General features: G+C 34.4%; 2 protein-coding genes and 1 long non-coding RNA gene across 4 annotated transcripts; 1 reads left to right on the top strand and 2 right to left on the bottom strand.

Moving 5' to 3' along the window:
* Positions 1 to 152: 152 nt before the first annotated feature.
* LOC121249607 lies at positions 153 to 22,284 on the bottom strand. Its single transcript, XR_005937622.1, has 4 exons — positions 22,274 to 22,284; positions 18,385 to 18,392; positions 5,117 to 5,120; positions 153 to 315 (listed from the first exon to the last, which is right to left on the bottom strand). It is a non-coding gene; the product is annotated as an uncharacterized LOC121249607 (long non-coding RNA).
* Positions 1,955 to 8,520, top strand: LOC121249602 (cold-responsive protein kinase 1-like). The gene is made up of 8 exons (XM_041148320.1): positions 1,955 to 2,464; positions 5,087 to 5,484; positions 5,603 to 5,722; positions 6,443 to 6,570; positions 6,834 to 7,047; positions 7,143 to 7,374; positions 7,849 to 7,999; positions 8,128 to 8,520. Exons 1-8 carry the CDS (start codon positions 2,067 to 2,069, stop codon positions 8,440 to 8,442), a joined length of 1,956 nt encoding a protein of 651 aa, XP_041004254.1. The 5' UTR covers positions 1,955 to 2,066; the 3' UTR covers positions 8,443 to 8,520.
* On the bottom strand, positions 9,102 to 14,588 carry LOC121249603 (beta-catenin-like protein 1). 2 transcript variants are annotated; one of them, XM_041148321.1, is made up of 8 exons: positions 13,357 to 14,588; positions 12,761 to 12,845; positions 11,589 to 11,685; positions 11,099 to 11,162; positions 10,945 to 11,001; positions 9,831 to 9,868; positions 9,656 to 9,737; positions 9,102 to 9,342 (listed from the first exon to the last, which is right to left on the bottom strand). In XM_041148321.1, the coding sequence occupies exons 1-8, from the start codon at positions 14,467 to 14,469 to the stop codon at positions 9,253 to 9,255; spliced, it is 1,626 nt and encodes a 541-aa protein (XP_041004255.1). In that variant the 5' UTR covers positions 14,470 to 14,588; the 3' UTR covers positions 9,102 to 9,252. The 2 variants fall into 2 exon arrangements, 1 of the variants encoding a protein (XP_041004255.1); XR_005937621.1 differs by lacking the exon at positions 9,831 to 9,868.
* Positions 22,285 to 25,418: the final 3,134 nt, after the last annotated feature.

The following is a 25,418-nucleotide window of genomic DNA, read 5'->3' as shown; positions in this document are numbered from 1 at the left end:
ACTTACCCAAAGCAAGCTAAACACGGTACTAAATCATTCAAAACTCTGATGGAATTATTACATTATATATACGTACATATCTAAAAAAAAATTAAAATGTTCATTACATCAAACCATTTAATATAAAAGAGAAAATGCAAACCCCTATGATATAATAGATTACAAAAATTTTTTTCCTCAACTCCTTTTGATCTTTCTAATTTCATACTTGCAGAGAAATTCGTGTTTTTATAGGTCTATACAAGCCGTATCCCATAAGGAAGTACTCCAATGGTATCAACATGGCATGAGGCTGCTCCTCTGTTACCATTGTTCCTCTGTTCTTCGTTTGAGTTCCACAATCACACTCACAGAATACCAATCACACACTCTTAAGATTGCTGCTTAAGACTAATCACAATCACAGAATACCAATCACAGAAATTTGAATCACAGAATACCAATCACAGAAATTCGAATCACAGAATACCAATCACAGAAATTCGAATCACAGAATACCAGTTATAGAATACAGATTCAAGAAATTGAAAGCAATAACCCGTCAAGAATACAGATACTGCAGCCATGAAATACCCTTGTGAAATACTTGAGTTCATTGAGGGAATATGGTGTCATTGATCTCGATAGTCTAGGGCAAAAATCATGGCTAGATTCAGCAAGAGAGGGTGCGATTCGGTGTGAGAGAAAAGGAAGAGAAAAATAAATAAATGGTACGATTCGGCGAGGGTACAGAGAGAGGACGAAAATGGGAGGGAGAAATGAGAGCGTGCAATTCAGCGTGAGAGAAAAGGAAGAGAAAAAGAAAGAAATGGTGCGATTCGGCGATGGTGCGATGCTGCGAGGGTGCGATTCGGAGAGTTGAAGAGACGATACCGAAGAATCAACGTGCTGGAAGCTTTCGGGAGAAGAAAGGAAAGACGAGAGAAATGAGGCTATTTGGTATGAAGAAAGAGAAAAGAACGAGGGAAAGAGAGATGAAGATAGATGAAATAATAAAATATTGATTTCCATTATGAACAGTAACTTGCCATGTTTAGAGAGGACTCAAGATTTACTGCAACTCAAGTCTTAAGCTTTAGACCATTGGCTAGTCCAATGTGGAGGTTTTTTCTCACATTTAGCTAAAATTTGGATTTACATTGGCATTTGGCTAGGCTATTGCCAATGCTCTTACGTCCTTGTCCTTGATACATGAGTGGGGACCTATGTCATACTTTTGTTACGGTAAGATCGCTACTTGGTTAATGATCAATTTAAACCCTAAATTCTTGAATCGGGCCTTAGCTTTTCTAGAAAATGATGATTTTTTTTTTCAAGTAAAAGATTTTATTCATACTAATTAAAGAATAAGCATAATCCAAATACACAAAAAAGTATATAAGAGAAAACACCTAGCTAAAGATGATGAAATACGTACAAGGAATTGGATGGTGATCGATATGATGGACTAACATAATTTATTTTTGTGTTATAATTATTCAGAATCATGAAGATTCGTGTCAATGTAATATGAGTAATGTTAGATATATATAGTAATTGACTTTGTAAGTACTACACATTCATTTTAAAAAATAGTACTCGGGCCTATTATTACAAAATTAATTTTTTTTGTGAGCCATATATTTATTTAATGTTTTAAAAGGAATGTACTGTACTTGTGTAATGTATAATTGTATATAGCATTATTCATATAATATATTGAAAATTATGGAAGGATGACTTTGAATTTAGAAATTTTGTAATTTTTATGTTGATGAGTGTACTAGTGAACTTATATTAGAACCCATTCAAAAGGTTTAATCTCGAATAAAAAAGAGGGAAAAAGATTTCACAAGAGGAGAACAATTGTTGACTTGGACAGCTACTTACGAAGTCTTGTAGAAACGTCCCCTACGCGTACTGGTTGGTGGCGGAATTATTTTCTTCATTTTAGTTCCCATAAGTCGTATTTGCCGTCCATTTCTTATCCCTCTCAATGACTCTATTTTTAGACTGGTAAGTCGTTTTAGATATTCTGACTATATATTTTTCATCAGATTCTGTGTTTGATCAGGTTCAAGATCATCATGAACGCCCCGCATAGAAAGATCATGCACATGGTATTGATAATTACCGCAACATGGTACTGGTGGTGTTTGAGAGTGGGCGTCGTACTTGCAGACCCGGAGATCAATCTGTTGAATAAGGGCTGCAGCACCTACAACGTGTCCAACGTCTCGGGTTTCTATACCAACCTGAACGCGACGTTCTCGGAGCTCAGAGCACAGTTGAACAACGGCAGCAACAAATACTTCGCGACTGCACAACAAGTGAGTGGCTCGAGCCCGGCCTACGCCATGGTGCAGTGCAGGAACTACCTCTCCACTGCAGACTGCATTGCTTGTTTCACCACAGCCGAGTCTCAAATCCGCAACTGCTCTGCTGCCAACGGTGCTCGTGTCATCTACGACGGCTGCTTCCTTAGGTACGAAGTCTTCTTACCCTTTTTTTTTTGGTTGATAATTATAATTGTTTTTTTTTTTAGTTTATTGAGTATTCTACACTGTGCGTGCATTAGGTAACTAATGATCAAGAATTTGTATGTATCTTCTGATCAGTTGGTAACATTATTTAAGGTATATATGCAGTCCTTGTCAACTAATAGGCCCGAACCTACAGATAATTCCACCGTGCCGCCATTATTGCCGGTATTGACTTTAGACAAGCCGGCTGTCCCTGTAATTAACCATGGGGTACTAGCTAGTGTATTCAGCGCTGCCCATGGTTTTGAGTAGTGGGAAATAAAGAACGCACAATATATATATATAGATATATATATATATATATATATATTCAATATTATATTACAATGTTAATTATAAACTAATAAAATGGATGCCAAATCCAACACGACGCTTTTAATTATTGTTATCGGTGCGTAGTAGAGAATTCATTGCCGACCAGCTAGCTTGTAATTTGAACCAAATGAAACAAATAAAAGAGACAATTAATAAAGACCACAAGATTGTCATTCTCTGATCTTCGCTGGCCTTGGATCTATTTTCTACACGTGCCTGCCTAATTATGTCGTTAGCCTTTTTAAATGATGTCATTAATTAGTAATAAAATTAATATGAACACCCTCTTTTGATCGATCCATGTCGTAGACTCGGAATCATTTTTCTATTAATTAAAAATTTAAAGCACTAATCACCAACTATCAACAACTAGTAACCCATAAACTATTTCCAACTTTCTGATCATTAAATCAGTCAAATTATTCACACAGGTCTGCATGCGCATTTGCACACTTGTGTTTGTAGAAAATTTACTAGTTAAGACAACCGTATTGGCATATCTTTGTACTTTCAAGTTCAAATATAATCTTTACAATAAGATGACAAATGTTTTGTGATCATAAAATGTGTGTGTGAGAGAGAGAGAGAGAAACAACTGATCAGGCTTCCTGCACTTGGTAGTTAATTCAATTTTGTTTTTAAAATTCTATGTTAAGAGGGCTCTAACAAACAGCCAAATTTCATTAGGAGCAACTTTCAAGGCTAGAGCTATATGGGATGGAGTGGTGGAAAAGATAGAGAAAATGTTGACTGATTGGAAACGGGTGTATTTATCGAAAAGGGGTTGTCTCACTCTTATCAAGAGTACCCTTACTAACCTCCCAACATATTTCTTATCTCTGTTTCCTATGCCTGCAGGGGTGGTGAAAATGATCGAGAAACTCTTTAGGAAATTCTTATGGGGGGTTTGGGAGAGGAGAATAAGTTTCATCTGATTAGTTGGAAGATAGTATGTGCCACAGTTGTATATGGGGGGTTGGGAGTGTGTAATTTGAAAACTTTTAATAAAGTTTTATTGGGGAATTGACTATGAAGATATCACTCGGAGGGAGGATCTTTGTGGAAGGAAATTATAGATGCTAGATATGGTGCTACTTGGGGTGGTTGGTATTCCAATGAAATGAGAGGGGCGTATGGAAGTTTATGGAAGTTTATAAAGAAGGGGTGGCCTTGTTTCGAAAAGCAGAATCGCTTTGTAGCCGGTGAGGGCAATCAAATCAATTTTTGGCGAAACATGTGGTGTGGTGATCTTGCATTGGAAATGACTTTTCTAGCTTTCTATCGTATTGCAGCTAATAGGGAGGCTTCGGTAACAGATATACGGTTATTTGCTCATGATTCTCATCAGTGGAATATTCATTTTAATAGGGATTTTCATGATTGAGAACTATCTATTGTCTTAGATTTTTTCAGTCTACTATATTCCATGGGGACTCCTATGGCACAGTGTGATAGATTGAAGTGGAGATCTAATAATCACAAGAAGTGTACAGTTAAGGCGTATTATAACATTTTGGTTACACAGGATCATAATCCGTTCCCCTAGAAAAATATTTGGAGATCTCGTGTGCCTTCTAAAGTATCATTTTTTTTACGGAACACCGCTTTTGGAAAGATCTTGACCACAGACAATCTGCAGAAGAGAGGATGTGTAGTGATGGATTGGTGCTGCATGCGTAAAAAGAATGGAGAATCTGTGGACCATCTCTTATTACATTGTGAGTTAACAAGGGTGTTATGGGATGAGATCTTCCAAAGAGTTGATGTTGCTTGGGTTATGCCTTTGAAGGTGGTGGAATTGTTGGGTTGTTGGAGGAAGATGTAAGGCTGTCAGCAAGTGGCCACAGCAGTGTGAAAGATGATCCCGTTGTACATCATGTGGTATATTTGAACGGAAATGAATGCACCCTGCTTTGAAGATAAGGAACGCACAATAATTGAGCTGAAGAATTTTTTTCTTGACACCTTAATACTTTGGTTTTCCGCTATTGTATTAAACGGAGATAATGTCCATGATTTCTTATCTATAATTTATCGTTCTTAGAATATTTTTAGGTGTTCTTGTGTATACTTCTTGTGTACATGGACTATGCCTATTTCATTCATATCAATAATATTATTTCTTACTTATAAAAAAAAAAAAACAAACAGCCAACTTTCGCTTCTGGGTGGTAACTAGAAACCATATGGATTTGGAGCATCAACGATTCAACAGAGAAGTTTGATGTTGGATGCTGCAATATTTTCAGGTACGAGAGCACCAGCTTCTATGACCAGACCACACTGCCTGGTAGCGAAGGGATTTGTGAGAATCAGACGGCATCCCAAGCCACCTATTTTACTACAGCTGTGGAAGCATTGTTATTGGATCTCCAAGTTGCCACTCCTAAAATAAATGGTTTCTTTGCTGCGAGTAATAAGGAAGTGGCGGTTGGTGGTGGTACTGTGTATGGTGTGGCACAGTGTGTGGAAACAGCTAGCGAGACTGCTTGTCTGGATTGCTTGAAACTTGCTTACACCAAAGCACAGATATGTCTTCCTGGTAAAGATGGTAGGGCAGTTGATGCTGGGTGTTTCCTTAGGTACTCGGACACCGCCTTCTTTGCTGACAACCAAACAACTAATATCAGTCCTTTCTTTGGAAATGGTGGGTCTTTGTAATTAGCCAATATATCATTTTTTTTCTCGCAAACTGCTGGGCCATGATTTTATCTTCAAATATCTCGTTGTCGTAATTGTTCATGCCCCCCTATTTTCAATCACAGGAAGTTCGAGTAAGAAGAAAGCCATTATTGGAGGAGTAGTTGGAGGTGTAGGTGCTCTTCTCATTATAGCTTTGTTAGCCTGGTTTTCACTGTCAAGAAGGCCCAAGGCAGCTTTTAGAGGTAAAGCTACGTGAGCACTGTGATTTTCCAGTAATATTTTAATTTTGACGATTTATGTTTTTTCTTTCCTTCTTCTAGGAAAATTAGCTATAAAATTTGTGAATTTAACTCGTTGGTTGGCTCAAGTGCTAAAGATCTTGGTCTTGGTAGTATACTCCTTCCAGGTCTAAGGTTCAAAATTTTAAATCCTCTTAGATGCAAACAATTTCTAGAGATCGTTGGACTGAAGGAACTATCATTTTAATTATCCGAAGTGCACTTATGAGAAACTACTTGCCGAGGACCTATGCACCCCCAGTATTAGTTGGGACTTTGTTCTCGGATACCCAGTGCACTTATAAAAAAAAAAAAAATTGTGAATTTCTTTGTATTTTCCTCTTTCTTCAAATCACGTTTTTAATATTTTGACATCATATCATGAAGTTAATGACTGTAAGTAAATATTCTGAATACGCAATCGACCATTTTACCATCAAAGTACAAGACACTTGGAAGGAATAAAGTGCAATTATTCTCTTTTTCTTGGTCAGTCCAATTTCTGTATATTTCGAAAACCATGCGATCTTCTTCTTCTTCTTCTTCTTCTTCACTCTAAGCTTTTGTCATTTTCTTTTCATCTATGATAATAATTAACTTTGGATGCACGCAGCTCATTTATCAGTAATTATAACAAGTTTTCTGCATTTATGAGGCGATTGTAATTGCTTCCCTCCATAGCAGGTGACATATTAGGAGCAACTGAATTGCGAGGTCCGGTGAATTACAAGTTGAAGGACTTGAAATTGGCAACAAAGAATTTTAGCGAAAAAAACAAACTCGGAGAAGGAGGATTTGGTGATGTATACAAGGTAAAATTAGAGAGAGAGAGAGAGAGAATCGTGCACATCTTGCATCACTTCTTCCATGAGTTTATTCCCCCTTCCTTTTCTTTTCCTTAATCCTGTGAAACTATGGTCGTGCGGTATGAAAAGGCGTCGATGTTCTCTTTACACCTCCATTTACCATTTTAATAGTTATCAGATCTTTATCTACATTTAGTATTGCATTTAATCCTCTGCTGGTTGTATGCTGACGACTTTTCCTTGCTTTTTATCTTTGCATCATTGACTAGGGAACTCTGAAAAATGGGAAAATAGTAGCTGTCAAGAAACTAGATATAGGGAAATCCTCGAGGGCAAAGGCAGATTTCGAGAGTGAAGTGAAACTTATAAGTAATGTTCATCATCGGAATCTGATCCGTCTTCTTGGGTGTTGTAGCAAAGGACCAGAACAACTTCTTGTCTATGAATACATGGCAAACAGTAGTCTGGATAAGTTCTTATTTGGTAACTCCAGCTCAACTCTTTGATCTTTAGAAACCTTGAAACCCTGTTTGAATTTCTGAAAACTTAATCTAGACACTGTTAATTATGGGATACAGGGGAAAGACGAGGATCTCTCAACTGGAAACAGAGAAATGATATAATCCTGGGCACAGCCAGGGGCCTTGCTTATCTACACGAGGAATTCCACGTATGTATCATACATAGAGATATAAAAACCAGCAACATTCTTCTGGATGATGATTTCCAGCCCAAGATTGCAGACTTTGGGTTAGCAAGACTTCTACCGGAGGATCAAAGTCATCTCAGCACCAGATTTGCAGGGACGTTGTAAGTTAGCTCACTCCTATTCCTTCGCAGTTTAGACAACTTTGCATGAATTGTACGATGGCTTTATTGTGGTTATATGAGTAATGGCCTAGGATTGTATATGAGTAGCGGATTCTTTGGCCAAAGGTGGGGCGTTGGGGGGAAAATAGGCTGTTTACAGATTGTTTTGAGTTACCTAGGTTGACTAGAGGGTTGTATAGATTGGACAAAATGTGCATGGCCTTTGATCGTTGCAATAGGTAATTGTTTTTTTGTGTAATGGTTTTCTTCGGCTGTAAGTGAGGCTCAATAAAGCTTCTGTTTTTTTTTTTTTTAAAAATAAGTTGTAAAAAAAAAAAAAAAAAACAGAGAGAGTAATGGCCTAGGATAGCTGGTATTCCAAACTCTGTAATCACTTGTTTTTTTTTTTTTTTTTTTTTTTTTTGTTCTTTACGATTATTAAATAGTAACTGATTTGGTCTGAATATCCATCAGAGGATATACGGCCCCCGAGTATGCAATCCATGGCCAGCTATCAGAAAAGGTAGATACCTACAGCTTTGGTGTCGTCGTCCTTGAAATTATATGCGGCCGAAAAAGCAGCGAACTGAAGATTCAAGATGAAGGGGAATACCTCCTTTCACGGGTAATCTCCCAAATCAATAGGATTCTACACCTACTTGCTTGAAGTTTTGTATAGTATATTTTTTGTTTTTAATTCAAATGCTCGAATTTGCCAATTCATTATTTATTTTGTTTTTATGGTGCAAATAGGTATGGAATCTGCACGAGAATGGCAAGCATTTGGACTTGGTTGACGATACCTTAGACCCAAACGATTATACAGCAGAAGAAGTGAAAAAAATAATAGAGATAGCTCTAATGTGCACTCAGTCATCGGCTACACAGAGGCCCTCAATGTCTGAAATAGTTGTTTTACTGAAAAGCAAGGGGTCAACGGAGCGCCCGCCACCAGCTAAGCCAGCCTACGTTGATTCTGATAAGAAAATCCGGGGCGACACATCCACTTCAACCGCATCCTCCAAGTCTAATGCCACCACCTCTTTCTCTCAGTTCTCAGGTCGCTAATGTATATGGCAATCAGAAATTCTCAAGCGCGACTTGTATGTTTAAACTTTATAAGTATTCCTTGTTTACAGTATGTATGTATATAAACTCTTGTGTGCGTTGGACATGTCCCTGTGAAAATGAAGGGGTTACATAATCACATTGCAGTGATGATATATAGTTTTCCTGTCATCTCACCAACTAATTAGCACTTATTTACCCAAAGCAAGCTAAACACGGTACTAAATCGTTCAAAACTCTGATGGAATTATTACATTATATATACGTCCATATCTAAAAAAATTTAAAATGTTCATTACATCAAACCATTTAATATAAACATGCCAATCTTTACAAGGCAAAACTAAGAATCAAGAGATCTATGAATAGAAGTAGATAAAAGGAAAAGTACATGAGAAGTACTACTTAAGCAGCATATATCAGCTTTATCGGATCCTAGCACAACCACCTCACAAGAAAATCCTAGTAAAACCTATTCCTTTCTCTGCCCTGAATGGATTAACTGTAACTTCTTTCCATGAATCGTGCTATACCTCTATGCCATCCTTTAACCGTTCAAGAGTCATAGAAAACCACGATTTTGGCACCAACTAACTAAAAATACATTCTTGAGAGAAGGAAAAAAAATGTTGTCCCCAGTTCCCACAAGACTTACAAAATTAGCTCCAAAGAATGGAAGTTCATAAAAAGATTACTTTGAATGTAAACGGTGGAACATTTTACTATGAAACAAACATGTCTCTCATAGTCTCATTACCTTCAGCGGAACTACCTTCAGTTTGGAACAAGTTTAGTCTACAACCTAAGAAATCAAAAGGCTGAAATAAACCTTTGAATCTTTCCTTGTGCACGATCTTTCTCTTCTGGTCCATCCAAATCACCAATATTGTCATGAAATTCCTGTGAGCCACAAAGGCATGCCAGCATCATAAGACAGGAGTACCAAACACAATCAGGTGAATGCTAAAACACAGAGGACCTAGGGGCAAAAATTGGGTGAAAATGGTGTTATATAATTCTGAAAGCTTTACCGATTTGAAGCTTTAATTCGTATACAAAAAGAAAAATTTAACAAAATCACAATTTTACATATCACATAGCAACTATCATGGCAAGTATCAGAATTTGAATAAGACCTACAAAGACACTATCAGAAATCTTAGGCTGAACTGACACAGTTGGAGTGAAAAGCAGCCTGAATGCGTATACGTACCTGAAGTATATCCTTGACATCCTTCCGAGCAAGCTTTTGCTGCTTTAGTAGTAATTCAATTCTGGCTCTCATTTGAGGGTGCCTGCACGTACAGATATTAACTTAACAGATGGAATAAGACAAAAAAAAAAAAAAAAAAAGGAATAGTATCTAAAACTTGGACACAAATGCTTACTCAGAGCACCAAAGATGACCCAGGATTACGGCAATTAACTGCAGGATCATAGGTAAAGAGGTCAAACCCAAAAATGCAAATGGAGAACTTGAAAGCAATAAGGCATGGTAAGTATATTTTCATGGGGATCACCTAAAGCATTTTATGGGGAGATTGGAGACAAATATTGTACTGTCGTTGTGTTTAAGTCATATTTAGAGGATGATTACTCATTCTTTAACATTAAAAATGGATACAAATAAGTTTACAGAACTGGATATGATTCAGAATTGCTGGTCCCAAACAATTCTTAACAACGGTATGAACAGTTCCTTTCTATTAGTATTTATTTGAATCAAAGTGCATGGCAGCAAAACCCTTGTACACAGAATATATACAAAAAAAATAACCCCATCAATAATTAAAAGAACAAATTCCATAAATTTAGAAATATTAGAAAAATGAGAGAGATTATGCACCTTTACCATGTATAAAGTGACTTGACCAGCACAGTGTTTAGCTTATCCATATGATCTTCTACAATTCAAATTACTTAAACATCTATCGAACTGCTCTACAGTAAGCTAAATTTTCTCTCTTTTTTCTTCTATTAAATTATCATGGTAAGCTACCTGAACCTAAACCCACCTCTCACCCTCTTCTTCCAGGTAACTATAATTAATGGGAATAGTATTAGTTGATTGAGAAATCTGCAAGGGGAAATCCAATTCGCCTTGGAAATTTCTGATTTGCAAAACAGTCTTTTCTCATTATCTTGATAACCCATCCATGGAATTACAATTTAGATTTAATCGACTCAAATATTGCCAAACATAATTGGAATCAGGGTCACCATACCATTAAAGCTTTTTATTTGAACTAAACATACCCATTTTCAGACATTTGAATTAATTTCTTTTACAAGTATTAATGGAAAAAACATGTCCTCTGTTTTCTCCTCAGGTTTTTTACTGGCAAGCCGGCAATGCTTGATGGATCCCCAACCAAATAAAAGAAAACCCAGTGATTGAATAAGGTATCACTGATGATTTTGATCATTATGTTAGCCTATACTTGTGTCCAAAAAACCTGTTTTGATGGTTAAAACTGACAGGTCATCAAAACAAAATCTAACCTGAAGGGTATAAAGTCCAGACTCTAGCCTCCGATTGTACTTCTCTTCTTCATTCATCTACAGAACGGAAGAAAAATGAACGTTAATTCTAATTGAAAGTGAAGTTATTCCAAATGGCATACAGAAATCAGAAATAGAGCAGATAGAAAATAACCTCTAAATCATCAAGTTCAAGACTGTCCAGCCGGTCAGTCTCTGTTCTGACTCTATCAGAATATCTGAAAATTCAACAGTCTTGAAATGAGAATATAAGCTTTTGAATGCAGTTTCCAAATTATTTTTGTTCCTTTGTTGGGCAATCAATCTCTGGAATCTTTCTTATCATAGCAAAAGGATTGGGGTCCAACAAGGATTATCAATAATAAGATTAATTTGAAGATGATGGCTCTCAAAGAGGTCTTTCTAACTTATAACAGGGTAGGCAAGTACAGAGTTATGCCATTCCAGAGATGAAATGTGACCATTGATGGAAACCACCTTTTTTTGGATAATTTTTTATGGAAAAAAAAAAAAAAAATCTAATTTTTTATGAAAATTATCGGTGTAAAGGTCCTTACTGAGAGCCTGATCATCAAATTCCATACAATCCCAGGTCTATTCCTGATCATTTAATAGCAGAAGGGAAAAAAAATGAGCCAGCCCACCTCATATAGAGTTCCATAAGTCGGTCTATTTTTTCACACTCACTTTCCACAAACTTACTTAACAATCTTTCCCTTCTAGAACCCCTCAAGATTCCACCTGGAATGGCAAGATAGAGCAAGGTCAGATGACATCTATCATCACTAACATTACAGTATCGGCCAGTAAAAAAGATGAACATGAAAAGTAGGATCCCAGTATATTTCAATATTGTGAGCTTATGCAGATCCCATTCAAAGGGGAAAAAACGTTGTGTAGATCCAAGAAGCATGTATCCCAAAAGGGTATGTAACTGATGAAAACATATGTGCAAGAAAATGTCTAACCAATAAATATCTCGTCGCCAATTAAGGGCTCAAAGGAACAACAGAATCAAAATGAGGATATACTAACAGCCAAACATGTAACAATCCCAGAAACACCAACTTCATTTTATGAAATGAAAGTTCCACACCCTCAACAATTCTGCTATTCCTTTCCTTCCAAAGCAAAAATAAATATCATTGGGCATCTATTTGCCATTCCACTCAATTGATAAAACACATCCACTCAAGGCAGAGTCACAAAGGTATGCTTCAGAAGGCTTAATTGAAACTCCTTGGTAACAAACTGATACTCAGTTTACCGTAGGATGAGTTTTTCAAAATACTTCTGGACCAGAGCACAAGATAGATATAAAATTGAAAAGATTTACCATTTAATAGGTCAAGTGGCACATCTCAAGAATACATGATCCTAAATGAATTGGTGAATATTAATTACATCAACTAAAAAAATTAAATCAACTTTCCTCCTCTGACACAGAGATTTCCAACCTGAGATGATTGTGTTATAGGCATCTGGTAAATGTAAAATGCATTTAAATGTTGGAGTTGTCTAGGACATAAAGATCATCATAGCATTAAATTGATTTTATCTTCAAACCATCTGAGGTAAGTCATGCCACAGTCACAGTCCACAAGCCAAAAGTAAGAAAAAAACCCAATGTGACCCCTGTAGCAGCCACTTGTATGATAATATAGAAATTTCTCTTACTGCACGGTCCAATGCAACTCACACAGCCAGGCAAGATGGAACCCATGACTTGCCCTCCACTCTTTATTTAGAAGGAGGAGGAGATGCGATTCGGTCTGAAGATCATTAGCAGGTATATACAACTTCGCTTCCTACTTACCAAATAATGATGCAATAAGTGACACAATGCGCTCTTCTAACTCCTCTTGGTATCGCTCTTTCTTGTTCTTCTTACTCATGGGTATCTAAATAATAAAAGATAAAGCATGTTAATGTTATGACCAAAAAGAAAATGTTAAAGCAAAAAATAAACAGATTGCAGATCTACTGTATCATGAAACAAAAAAGTCCAATCCTTCCACATCACTTGCTCCACAAACACGCACCATATAGTGGATGCAGATTAGAAATGCATTGTGCAAAAAAAGGTCTAAAGTGGATGTCTTAGCGTGGAAGAGACAATAGGATGTCCTACAGTCCTAGTGCTTCATGGGAAGCATAAGGCTTTGCTTGGAAGAGACAAGAAGCAAGCAACCATGTGCAATGAAGATTGGGAAGAGACTTGGATTGAGTACCTTAAGTCCAGGGTGAAATACTTTATTATAAAATCGCTTGGTGAAAACGCAATGTCCAGAATAAAATCATAACACAAAAGATATCATACCGGTATACCAACTTCAGCCAAAATACTTAATTCTTTTCTGGTTGAGAAAAGGGGTAAAATATAAAAACTAAATAGTTGTAAGAATGCTTTACCTTACCCATAAAAGCAGCAAACGCAGTCTTCAGGCCCAGAACATCCACAAAACGTTCACAGGCGGGCGGGTACTTGGTCATTGCAAAATCGAGTGCCCTTATGGCCGACCCATAAGCCGACTTCTTCTGCTTCATGATGATAATCATCAATTCCACACCTTCAGCCTTCACAAACCTCTCCTTGTTTTCCAACGGCATCAGCAAACAACACAAACAATCGAACAAGTTTTCTAGCATCTCCTCCTCGTCAGAAGTCTTGGGGTCCTTGGACTTGTACATGGCGACCGCCTGAAGCACCACATCCACGCCGTTCATCTGCCCCACTCTCTTCTGGTTGGCCGTGCTGCTCTGCAACAGAATCGCCAATATTTCCGAGGCGTACTGCTTGTTGGAATCGAACTCCCTTACCTTGATCCTCCCCAGCAGCCACTTGAGCAGCTTCGTCCTCTCGCAGACCAACTCCGCCACCGGCGGTTTCACCTCAATCAGGTTCTCTATGGTGGCAAGAGTGCTGTAGACGGCGGCCATTTCGTCGGGATCCGCGGCTTCTCCCGTATCGGACAACCTGTGCAGATTCTGGACGAGAAGCTCGAGGACGTTGTTCTCGACAAGCGCGTCGACGAGGATCCGCGCGTGCTCGTCGTTGTTCTCGTCGTCGTCATCGTTGTCGGGATCGGTCAAGTCCTGGAGCAATAGGACGACGTCGATGGCGATATCGGTGTTGTCGTGGGCAAGGAGGTTGAGAATGGAGGGAATGGCGTTGAGACTGACGAGGTCCGGGTAGAGCTCGGGGCCACCGGCGAGGATCTTGAGCTTGTGGAGCTCCTCGTGGAGTTCGAGCTCGGAGTCGGCGAAGCGATCGGGCTGGTTGGGGTACTTGAGGCGGGCCTCGATGTTTTCCTTGAGGCGGCGCTCGAAGGAGAGAACCAGTCGCTTCAGGGTCCTTAGGTCGAGCACTTCGACTGCGTGTTGAGATTTTTCCAGTGCCTCGAGGAGAGACAGGTCCAGGTTGCTGCTGACGCCATTGGAGGAACCCGGAGGAAGTAATAAGACGTCGTTTTCGTCGGTTCGTTTGCGTTTGGAGGACTGCTTCGAAGCGTTAGCCACTTCCATTTTCGCGTGTTTTCCTTCTTCTCCACTCAGTTCAGTTTAGAAACCCTTTCGGCTTTTATCACCCTATTCCCCTTTTCCTCCACGCGGTCCAGTTCGCATTTGCGGGTTTATTACAAGGGACGTTGGGTCTACGTTACGATTTAAAACTCTAAAGGAATGAATAAAGGGCCCATTGGAAAAGAGTTGGTCTGCTCCATTAATAATGACACAAAATGTTGCCATTTGCTGTATTATAGGTATGGGAACATGGGTGGACCTGATTCATGCCGGCCCAGTTTCTTACCTAATGCTCTAAAGCCTGGTTGAGACACTCTCTCAGCGACACATAAACCAAGTTATAGCTAGCTTCCTTCAGACCCAAAGGGCTAAGCCCTCTCTGTGTTTCTATATTCTTCAGGGTAGCTTTGTTTCACCAGCTGCTGCACCGATACTTGAACTTTCTACTATCGTCAATATGCATATATATATATATATACTAGTAAGGGCAAACACGTGCAATGCACGTGTGCCCAGTTGTGACAATATAAAAAATATTTTAAAAAATAATATTTATGAAATCTAAAAATATGTAATAATAAAAAATAAGTTAATACATATAATTATAAAATTTAATTGTTTTGTTTATATTTTATAATTCTTATTCATTATAAAAATAATCATATATATAATTTGTAGAGTATTTATGATTATAACATAAAAATTTATACGAACATATTTATAATTACACAATGTTCTATTGTAGAAAAAAAAGTGATTATCGGAACAAAAGCATTATCATTATAATTACAGATAAAAAGTAAAATTTATCTCATAATTACATATGAAATTTTTATAGCTATACATTATAATAATTGAAAGTCTAGAAGAAACTCTCTGAAATAGTTATTCTGCTGTCTCAGGTATGTCATTGACAGATAATACGTTAAGTTTGTTTTGGCGCAGTTTCCCAAATTCATTCATAGATGCACCTAAAACAATCATCCACTGTTTATCTTGAATCTTATTTGTAATGTTCTCTATGTACGAACGATTTTCCTGTAATGAAAAAAACATATAAAAAAATAATTTGTTAAATTTATTAAATGTGTCTAAAAGTATAAATCTTACCTGCTCTGCATGTTGTACAATATCTGTTGTTGTACAATCAAGAATTCGTTCCACTGTAGGTTCAAAAGCTACTACTGCGATCGAGCTACTGTCATCAAATGCCTCTAAATAGACACGAGATATAGGAATAATAAATAAGTTATTATCTATTGGTATTAGCAAATAGTATTTTATAATTATAATGTAAAATTTGTTAACTTGAAAATATCATGATGAGTATTTACCTTGGTTGTGCAATTGTTAGTTCTTTACAATTATAGCATAAAAACTCTTCATCTTTCTCGTATCCAGTGGTTTTACTACAGTTTGCACATGATAAGTAAAAAAATAGTTGATGCAGATCGGATATTGTAAATTTTCCTTTAACCAGAAATGTTGATCGCTGCATTAAAATTGACAATTAAATATATCAAAAAAAATTAATATTATCATGTTAATAGAAACTAATAAATAATCAATATTCTAAGTTCAAACATATGAACTGTTTTGAATTGACAACACAAAAATTACAAATATAAATCACACATCATAAACCTGACTTTGATCATGTATGTATTAAATATATCAATAAAAGTTTACTATTATTATATTAATTGAATCATAAGAAACAATTAATATTTTAAATTTAACCACATGCATTTTTTCAAATTGACAACATATATTTAAGAAGTTTTTATTCTTTATCTCTACTTCATTCTGAATAATTTCTAATTTTTATATTTCAAATTCATAATAGTTAATTTAGAAAGATGCACTGTTTGAAATTCACAACACACAATTCAGAAGTTCTTATCCTTCATCTCCATTTTATCCTGACCAATCTCCAATCTCCATATTTTTTTCAAAGCCACAATATCTAATATAGAAACATGCATTGTTTCAAATCCATAAGAGACAATTGAGAAAAAATTTCTATCCTCCATCTCTATTTCATCCCAACCAACCTCCAATCTCTATATTTTTTCAAATCTATAAGACACAATTGAGAAATTTCTATCTTCCATCTCCATTTCATCCCAACCAACCTCCAATCTCCATATTTTTTCAAATTTACAATACACAATTTAGAAACATGTACTGTTTGAAATTCACAACACACAAATCATATTAATTGAATCATAAGAAACACGTAATATTTTAAATTTAACCACATGCATTTTTTCAAATTTACAAGATATATTTAAGAAGTTTTCATCCCTTATCTCTATTTCATTTTGAATAATTTTTAATCTTTATATTCTAAATCCACAATAGTTAATTTAGAAACATGCGCTGTTTAAAATTGACAACACACAATTCAGAAGTTCTTATTCTCCATCTCTATTTTATCCCGACCAACCTCCAATCTCCATATTTTTTTCAAATCCATAATATCTAATATAGAAACAGGCACTGTTTCAAATCTATAAGACACAATTGAGAAATTTCCATCCTCCATCTCCATTTCATCCCAACCAACCTCCAATCTCCATATTTTTTCAAATCCACAATACACAATTTAGAAACATGTACTATTTGAAATTCACAACACACAAATCAAAACTTCACATCGTGCATCTCTATTCCATCTTGACCAATCTTCAATTTCTAAATTTCAAAAAAACATAAGAAATCTAAAAAATTGAAAAAGATAAATCTTTATAACAAATAAGATATGATTTTAAGCAATAAAAGTATACCGTCATTGCTGGTATAGACTTTAAGGCTTCGGCAATTTCTGATATTTTTATTAATGGATTGGTAGAACTGCCTGAAGTTGACGCGCTTGTTCTATTCAAATTTTTGGCAATTATTTCTTCAAGTAACGAATTGTTTTCTGTTGCCCTGAAAATTTGAATTAATAGATAAAGTCAAACATTTAAATAAGAAGAAATATATATTAAACATATAGGATAATATATTGACAGAGATTAATATATTGATAAAGGTTAATATAAAATTTATATTGTATTTAAATAACAAATATAATAAATCAATTTAAGCATATAATTTACCATGTACGTAATGAAATGGCAAATGCAAGAAAGGGTTGAATAGTGAAAACACTTGTAGGTCGCGATGATAATGATAAGCCTACATTATAGACATGTATAAATAAATATATAAATGTAAGATAAATAATTAATAAGAATATTGATATTAAGAAAAAAATACCATTATATGAAGAGACTCTGATTTTTGTCCCAATAATAATTGGCTTTTGCAGAATAACATTACAAATTTCAGGGCATTCATCATGAACAAATTTGTTCCACATTGCCAAACGTAGAACCTTTAAACTACAAAAAATAAAAACAATGTTAGATTCACAATAATAAGAATATTATAAGATATTAAAGTAAAAATTTTATCAATATAAAAATGTATATATTCATACCTTGAATCGATCACATATATGTCTTGTACCAATGATTTTCCATGACTTGTGTTAACCTCTCTTGGTGCATTTGTGTTAATTGCTATTGCCAGAATATCTAATTTATAAACTTTTCATTATTATTATTTTGTAATAAGAGAAACATATAAAGATATTGATATATTTATATAATACGTACCTACTTCGGCATCTGTATCCTTGTACATATCAAGTTGATTTAAAGGAACAATATTATAATCTGGTGGTTTAAGCGATGATTCGTCGTATTCAATATTTTCAACAATGGTTCGAGAATTAATTATCCACTGAAGCTCATATGCCTCCCTTCTATGTCTTGCATCTAATGGTTTGACGAAGGCATTAGCAATGTAGTAGGATTGGTATACATTAAGCGTGTCATCACGTAAGTCAATGTCTTTTCCAAAAATGACTGCTTGCACTCGATTTCCCTATAAAAATATAAAAATGAAATTTATTTGTTTAATTATAAATCACAAATAAAACAATGATAAGTAATGAAATGGAATTTTTTCATACCTCAACATCTATGAGTACCAAATTTTGATATCTTGTAGGAGAATTTTGAGCTGCACGTTTTGGTGACTTCTCAGCAACAATCATTTTTATTTTCCAGTTTCTGGTGTTTTGAGTGATATCTTTAATAGATTTATAGATGGTCCGCATGTTTACTGCAAATAAAACTGAGAAAATTAAGAAATGTTAATAGATAGCATAAAAATCTATAATATTAATAAAACAAATGAGCAAGTTTATAAATAATAATGACGTTAAAAGGATCTAAACACTTACATTATGTCACAACGAATTTGTTAATTTCAAGAAATTTCTATATACAATATTTTTTGTATAATTTATTTCACAAACAGCACTTGATGTTGGTCTTATAAGCAATTTTACTGAATCAGAAGTTCTAGCTCTCGATAGTGCAACATACAATTGGCCATGTGAGAAAACAGGCTCTGGTAAATATATTCCAACATAATTTAATGTTTGTCCTTGTGATTTATTTATTGTCATTGCAAAACTCAATCTAATAGGAAATTGTGTTCTTTTAAATGGGAAGCCATTAGCTTCATTTGTTTCCGGTAAAAATGGAATTCTAGGTATAAAAACTCTTTTACCACTGTAGTGGCCAGATGAAATCTGTGCGTCAATCATATTATGACTAAAATTACAACATGTCAACCGTGTTCCATTGCATAAACCTTCTGAAGGATTAATATTTCTAAGTAACATAATAGGACAATTTTTCTTAAGTAACAATTCATGCGGTGGTAATCCGTTCGGTGTTAATGTATTTAAAAAATCTTCCATAATTCCCTGTCCAGATACATCAACTGTCTCGTCAAACTATAATAGCGTACTATATCGCCAGGGAATCTGTCAATGAGAATAGCATTTATTTCGTCGACTGATCGATTTTTTGGAGTTAGTACAGCTCGATTTGCCATCTCTGTTAAATTGTTTGAATAGTTTGACATATTTCCATAAACAGTGTCTAACAATGAATTTAGAGATTCAACTTCATTGTTATAATGGATAATCATTTGTTGTGGAATCTTGATATTTTCATCGATTGTTATTGGAGCATTGCCATTGCCAACTTCGATTAGATATTGTGAGAAATTAGGATCTAATCTAGCTCTCATATTTTGTGTTAATTTAATTTTTTTCAAGATAGACCATATGTAAGAAGAAACCAAACTTGCATCAATTTGTTGTTCTTTTGTACTCTTACGAATTACAGGTAATACCTGCCGAAAGTCTCTACCAAAAACAATAACTTTGCCACCAAAAGGGAGATTTATATCATTTATGTCTCGTAACATTTTGTCCAATACTTCTATGGAATATTTTGTAGACATAGGTGCTTCATCCCATATAATCAACTTTACAAGACGTAACAATTTAGCAAGACTTCCTTGTTTAATGACATTACAAGTGCTATCTTTATCTGCATTTAATGGAATCTTAAATCTAGAGTGTGCTGTTCGTCCCCCAGGTAAGATTGATGCAGCAACACCCGACGATGCAGTTGCAAGTGCTATCATATTTTTTGATCTAATTGTAGCTAGAAGTGCTTTGTACAAAAAAGTTTTACCAGTACCAGCAGGACCGTCAATGAAAAATGCAGTAGATTCATTTGACAATAAGGTTTGTAGTATCAAATCATAAGCGTTCTTTTGTTCGGAATTTAAAGAATTTGATGCAAGTAAGTCTTCTTTCGGAATTGTGACGGTTCGCTCGTCATCAATTTCTCTATTGATAAATTCTTCGACATTGTAAAATGTATCAACAGGAGCAAAATGATACATATTTATGTTTTTTCCCATAGATTCAAGTGTGGAAGCAATATTTTGCAAAACCATTCTTCTAACATTTTCTAATGGTATGTTTGTTGCAAGAAAATCTGTAGACATTTCTTTTTCAAATCGTTCCCAGAGTTGTTTTGGATTTGTAGGATTGCAATATGCTAAAATTGTTGAGAAAAGACGTCTTAAACTATTTGGTATTTGATATAGACATGCTTCTTCTAAACAATCTTCTAGACTGCTATCTTTATCTAACAAACCATGTGAAGTAGCTGCTTCGCGATATGTTGGTAGGACAACGTTATTAACTGTTCTTAGTTTTTCAAACGATGTTGGTCCTCTTATATGATTTAATAGTATTCGTAAATAATATCTTTCGCCTTCAAATGGATTAGCTGTAATAATTCGACCTATAACAGTTTTCTTCTTTCTTGGAGTCCAGATTTTATATTCTGGATTCCAAACAAATTTTTCTGGAAATTCTCTATATAACAAATTTCGTGCATTTTTGTCGATTTGATTTCTATAAAAAAATTGTGTTAACATTGATCTATTCGATAGACCTGAGTTTAAGACAGTGTTTAGATTTTGATGTGCACGAAAAGATACTAAATGTTGATTCTCAAGGTGTAAATGTAAACTATAAACTGATGGATACATTTCATTAAGTGTGAAACCATATATCCTCCACATTGCTTCCGGTGGAGTAATCCATCTGCCTGTTTGAAATTGTTTAATTTCATCAATTTGTTCGTTATTTTCTTCATTCGTAACATTGAAAGCAATGCGATCATGTCCTTTATAGATATATTTATATAAATATTTAACAGCTTTAATTGTAGAACAGATCTCAACGTTAATATGACAGTTGTATTTGGAAAGAAGGTATGGATTGTATGGAACGACCCATCGATTGTCTAAATTTTGTCCTCTAATTTTAGCAGTGATTCCATTGTTACGACGCCTATACAATGGAAAACAATCTGTTCCAATAGTTGTTGTAGGTGCAAATTCTTTAGTATATTGATTTTTACAAATCCCATTTTTTTTCATACATACATTGGTTGGATTCAGTATTCCACAAGGACCATGCATCATATGTTTAACTACAGCCTTATATAAGTGTAAATTACTTGTTCTATCAGGTATTTCTGCTGAAACAATTTCATCAAAAGTTTCAGGGGTATAAATTCTCCAATCTCTCTGAAGTATAAATAGGAAATGAACGTGTGGTAAACCTCTTTTTTGATGTTCAATAGTGTAAACATATGCTGCAATTTTGCTAAAAATTTGTTGTTTGAACAGATCAATTTTTAGGTCTTCTAATTTTGCTCTAAAGATTCTTGCGATTAAATCAGGACGATTTTGAACATCTTCATGTGGATTTAGTTGTTCTAAAATTTCACTCCAATTTGGATTGCATGTCATAGTTAAGAAAATGTCAGGTTTGCCGAAATGTTGAACTAAAGCCATTGCTTCCATATATCTTTTACGCATATCTCTTGGACCTCCAATAAAAGATGAAGGTAAGATAATGCGTTTTCCAATTTTGGAAGCATTAGTTTCTCCAATCGAAATACTATCTACAACGCCTTGATATACATCTGATCTAATTTCATGTTGTTTTGAACGGAAATAATCTAATCTCGATGTTTCTATCTTAATGTACATGTCAACAACAAATTGTTGTAACAAACGACCAGATAATAATAAAATTGATCTATATGTCTCTCTCATTTGTAGTCTAAAGCAGTAGTATTCTCGACAAGAAACTGTAGGCAATTTCTTTCTTTTTTCCATGACTATTTGTTCATTCTGAAGAAATTCTTCTGCGTTATTCGAATGTTCAATAGGATGAGATTCTAACGTTTGTGTGTTTAATGATATTGTTCCTCTTTCGATTTTCTTGATTCCTTGATGCCAACCCGAATCACCGAAAGGGAACAGTAGTGGATATTGTAACGGATCATAACAACCAAAATAATACTGAACAATATGACTACCACCTGTTTGGTTGAAGACAATAATATCTCTGCCTTTTTGTTCAGTAGATGTGTCAGTTTCTATCCATATAGCTGCAACTTGTGATACTGAGGGAGCATTATAAACACGCTGATCTAAATCAACATTTGATCTTATACGAATTGTATGGTTTTCAAGATTTGAAATGTTGTTGAGCATTCGGAAGAAGTGACAATATGGATTAACATTAAGTATAGTCATCAACTTGGCAATGATAGAAGCATCTAATCTTTCTGCATTGTCTATACGGTTGTTCAATTCGTGTTCAGTGTCATAGAAATACAATTGTAAATATGAAGGATGTCCATCTTCAGGGATTAAATTGTTAATGTAGTGATATATTTGTCCTTGAACTCTAAATGTGTAAATTCCTCTGTTCCTTCTACATAAGTCTGTATCAAATTTAACTCCAAAAGACGTGAAAGCGAATTTATTATTGTATGTACGTGCATATGTACGGAAATTTTCAGACTCAGTCGAATCAGAAGTAAACAACTGATAAAGGTCGTCTGAAATTTGATTACAAGTCAATGCTATTGTCCCGTCAGCACAACAGAAGTCATTTGGCTCATGATAAAATCTTCTTGCTCCACAATATTGACATGAAATAACTGATGGTAGATGATTTGGCTCTAAAAATATAGTTTTCAATACTTGCCTAAAATAAGTATTCCCTGTTGGAACACTGACAATACTATTAGAAATAGGAGTCCTTAGCCTTTCTAGGGCAGATCCATTCCTATTCACTGTATCGTCAAAAGCCTGAGTGTTTGAAGAAGATCCAATTTCTCTTATAGAAACAATTTCATCATCCCTTGAAGTATAAGATAAATTATGATGGGATCTTGTTTCTATTTGATTTCTCTTATTTTGATTTTCTTTCAGCTCAGCATACCTTTTTCTCTTCTTTTGACGTATTTCTTCTTTCTTCTCCTCCGATTGAGCACCGTACCAATATTTTTTTGGAACATTTTCTCCAGATTCTTCATAATTTAATTTTAAATAATGTTAGATACAAATTAATTAAAAAAGTCAGAATAGAAATTGAATTTTTTTTTTTAAATAAGATCGGCCTACCAGTTGGCATTTTTATGACAAGATAGGAATATCGCAGCAATCTTACGAACTAATAAGAAATCAATAATAATTTGTCAAACATGTAAACATAAAAAGCACATGAAGGAGATTCGAAGAAATAAATACTACAATATTCTTTGTACAAATAAATGCATTAAATATTATAAAATATGAAAATAACATTTATTTGTGTAAACAATATTAATACATACCTGGAGATAGGGGGAAATAAAAGGTCACTGGAAATAGAGACAAACAACGAATAGGAAGACAGGCATGAAGTGACAAAACCAAAGTGTCAGTTATAAAGAAATATATTATATAAGATCACATAATTATTTTAATAATACATTGTACTTTGTTAAATAAAGCTACACTAACATATTAGAATATAATCTATTAATATTTTTTTTATTTAAATTCAATTATAATAAGTGGTTATCTAACTCTCAAAAACATAAAGCAATATATGTTAAGAAAAATTTGTGAGATTGGAAATAAAACTTGCCTAATATCCTAATCTTTTTCTTTTGTTTTCATATATATATATATATATATTTTTTATTTTATTTACTCGTAGAACTATAATTGTTAAATAAGTGTTAAATAATTTAATCATATAATTATAATTTAATAATATAAGAATTTAATAATATAATATAATAATATTAGAATATAATCTATTAATATTTTTTTTATTTAAATTCAATTATAATAAGTGGCTATCTAACTGTCACAAACATAAATAACTATATAATAAGAAAAATTTGTGAGGTTAGAAATAAAACCTACCTAATATCCTGATCTTTTTCTTTTGTTTTCACATATATATATATATATATTTATACTTTTTAGTCCTAGAACTATAATTGTTAAATAAGTGTTAAATAATTTAATAATATAATTATAATTTAATAATATAATAATTTATTACTATCATAGAAATTTAATCATATAATAATTTAACTAAGTGTTAAATATCTTATTTTTTTCTTGGGCCTTTCAAATGGTGTGTAATATATCAATTTCTATGGGCTAGCTGGTGAGTTCGGGATTTGAGTGTATTTTTATTTATTACTATTATCAATTACTGTGATATTATTTTTTTATCATTATTATGGTTGATGTAAATTCTATTTTATTTTATTTTAGCATATATTTCTTTTATTTTTTGTAGAATCTTTGTTTTGTAGTGATTTATATATAATGTTTTGAGTGAGATTTGTTTGTTTAGATTATTAGTATGGGTGTGAAATAGGCCCAGCCCGTCCCCTTAAGCCCAGCCCCTCTAGATTCAACCCAACACAGTGTAAATTATGGACCAGCCCAATTATCAGCCCAAAATCACCAAAACGGCGCCGTTTTCAGCACAACAGTGTAAAACCTTCAAGAACATTTCATAAACGGCGACGTTTTGGCTAAAAGAAAACCCTAGTTTTATACCTACCACTATAAATACATCATTATACGCCCAATCTCCTCCGTCTCTCCTTTTCTTGCTTTTCGCTTAATCCACAGCCTCTCCTCTGGTTTTTAATTTTTTGTCATCTCTCTTCTTCAAGCTTTTTCTTCTTCTCCCTTTTCGTTTGTTTCTGTTTTCTTTTACTCCTTTATTTGTTTCTTTCATCTGTAGGTTTTAATTTTTTTGAAGTGCTTTTATTTCTCCGTTTCCATCTTCCCCTCTGGTTTTTTGTCTTTACATTTTCGGTAGTTGGTAGGTGTTTTTTTGTAAATGGGTTTTTTTTTTTTTATTTGTTGTGTTCGTGCTTCTGATCATAGTGTATGTTTACAGTCTTTTCATACAAATCCGATTCCATGTATATTTTGTTAGGGCGGTATAATTTTTTTCTCTATAGATCTAAACAGATCTGCATATATTTGAAGCTATCATGTTCAGATCTAAACCTTTTTTTTATTTTTTCATTCGTTAGGAATTTTTTTACGCCTTCGTTTTATTTTTTTTCATTTTGTTTGTTAATTTTTTCTTGCATTAAGTAAATGAAGATGTGATGTTCATTTTCTCCAGATCTGAG

Source organism: Juglans microcarpa x Juglans regia, chromosome 2D (genome assembly GCF_004785595.1).
Source record: "Juglans microcarpa x Juglans regia isolate MS1-56 chromosome 2D, Jm3101_v1.0, whole genome shotgun sequence".
NCBI lineage: Eukaryota > Viridiplantae > Streptophyta > Magnoliopsida > Fagales > Juglandaceae > Juglans > Juglans microcarpa x Juglans regia.
This window is presented reverse-complemented; position numbering and strand designations above follow the sequence as displayed.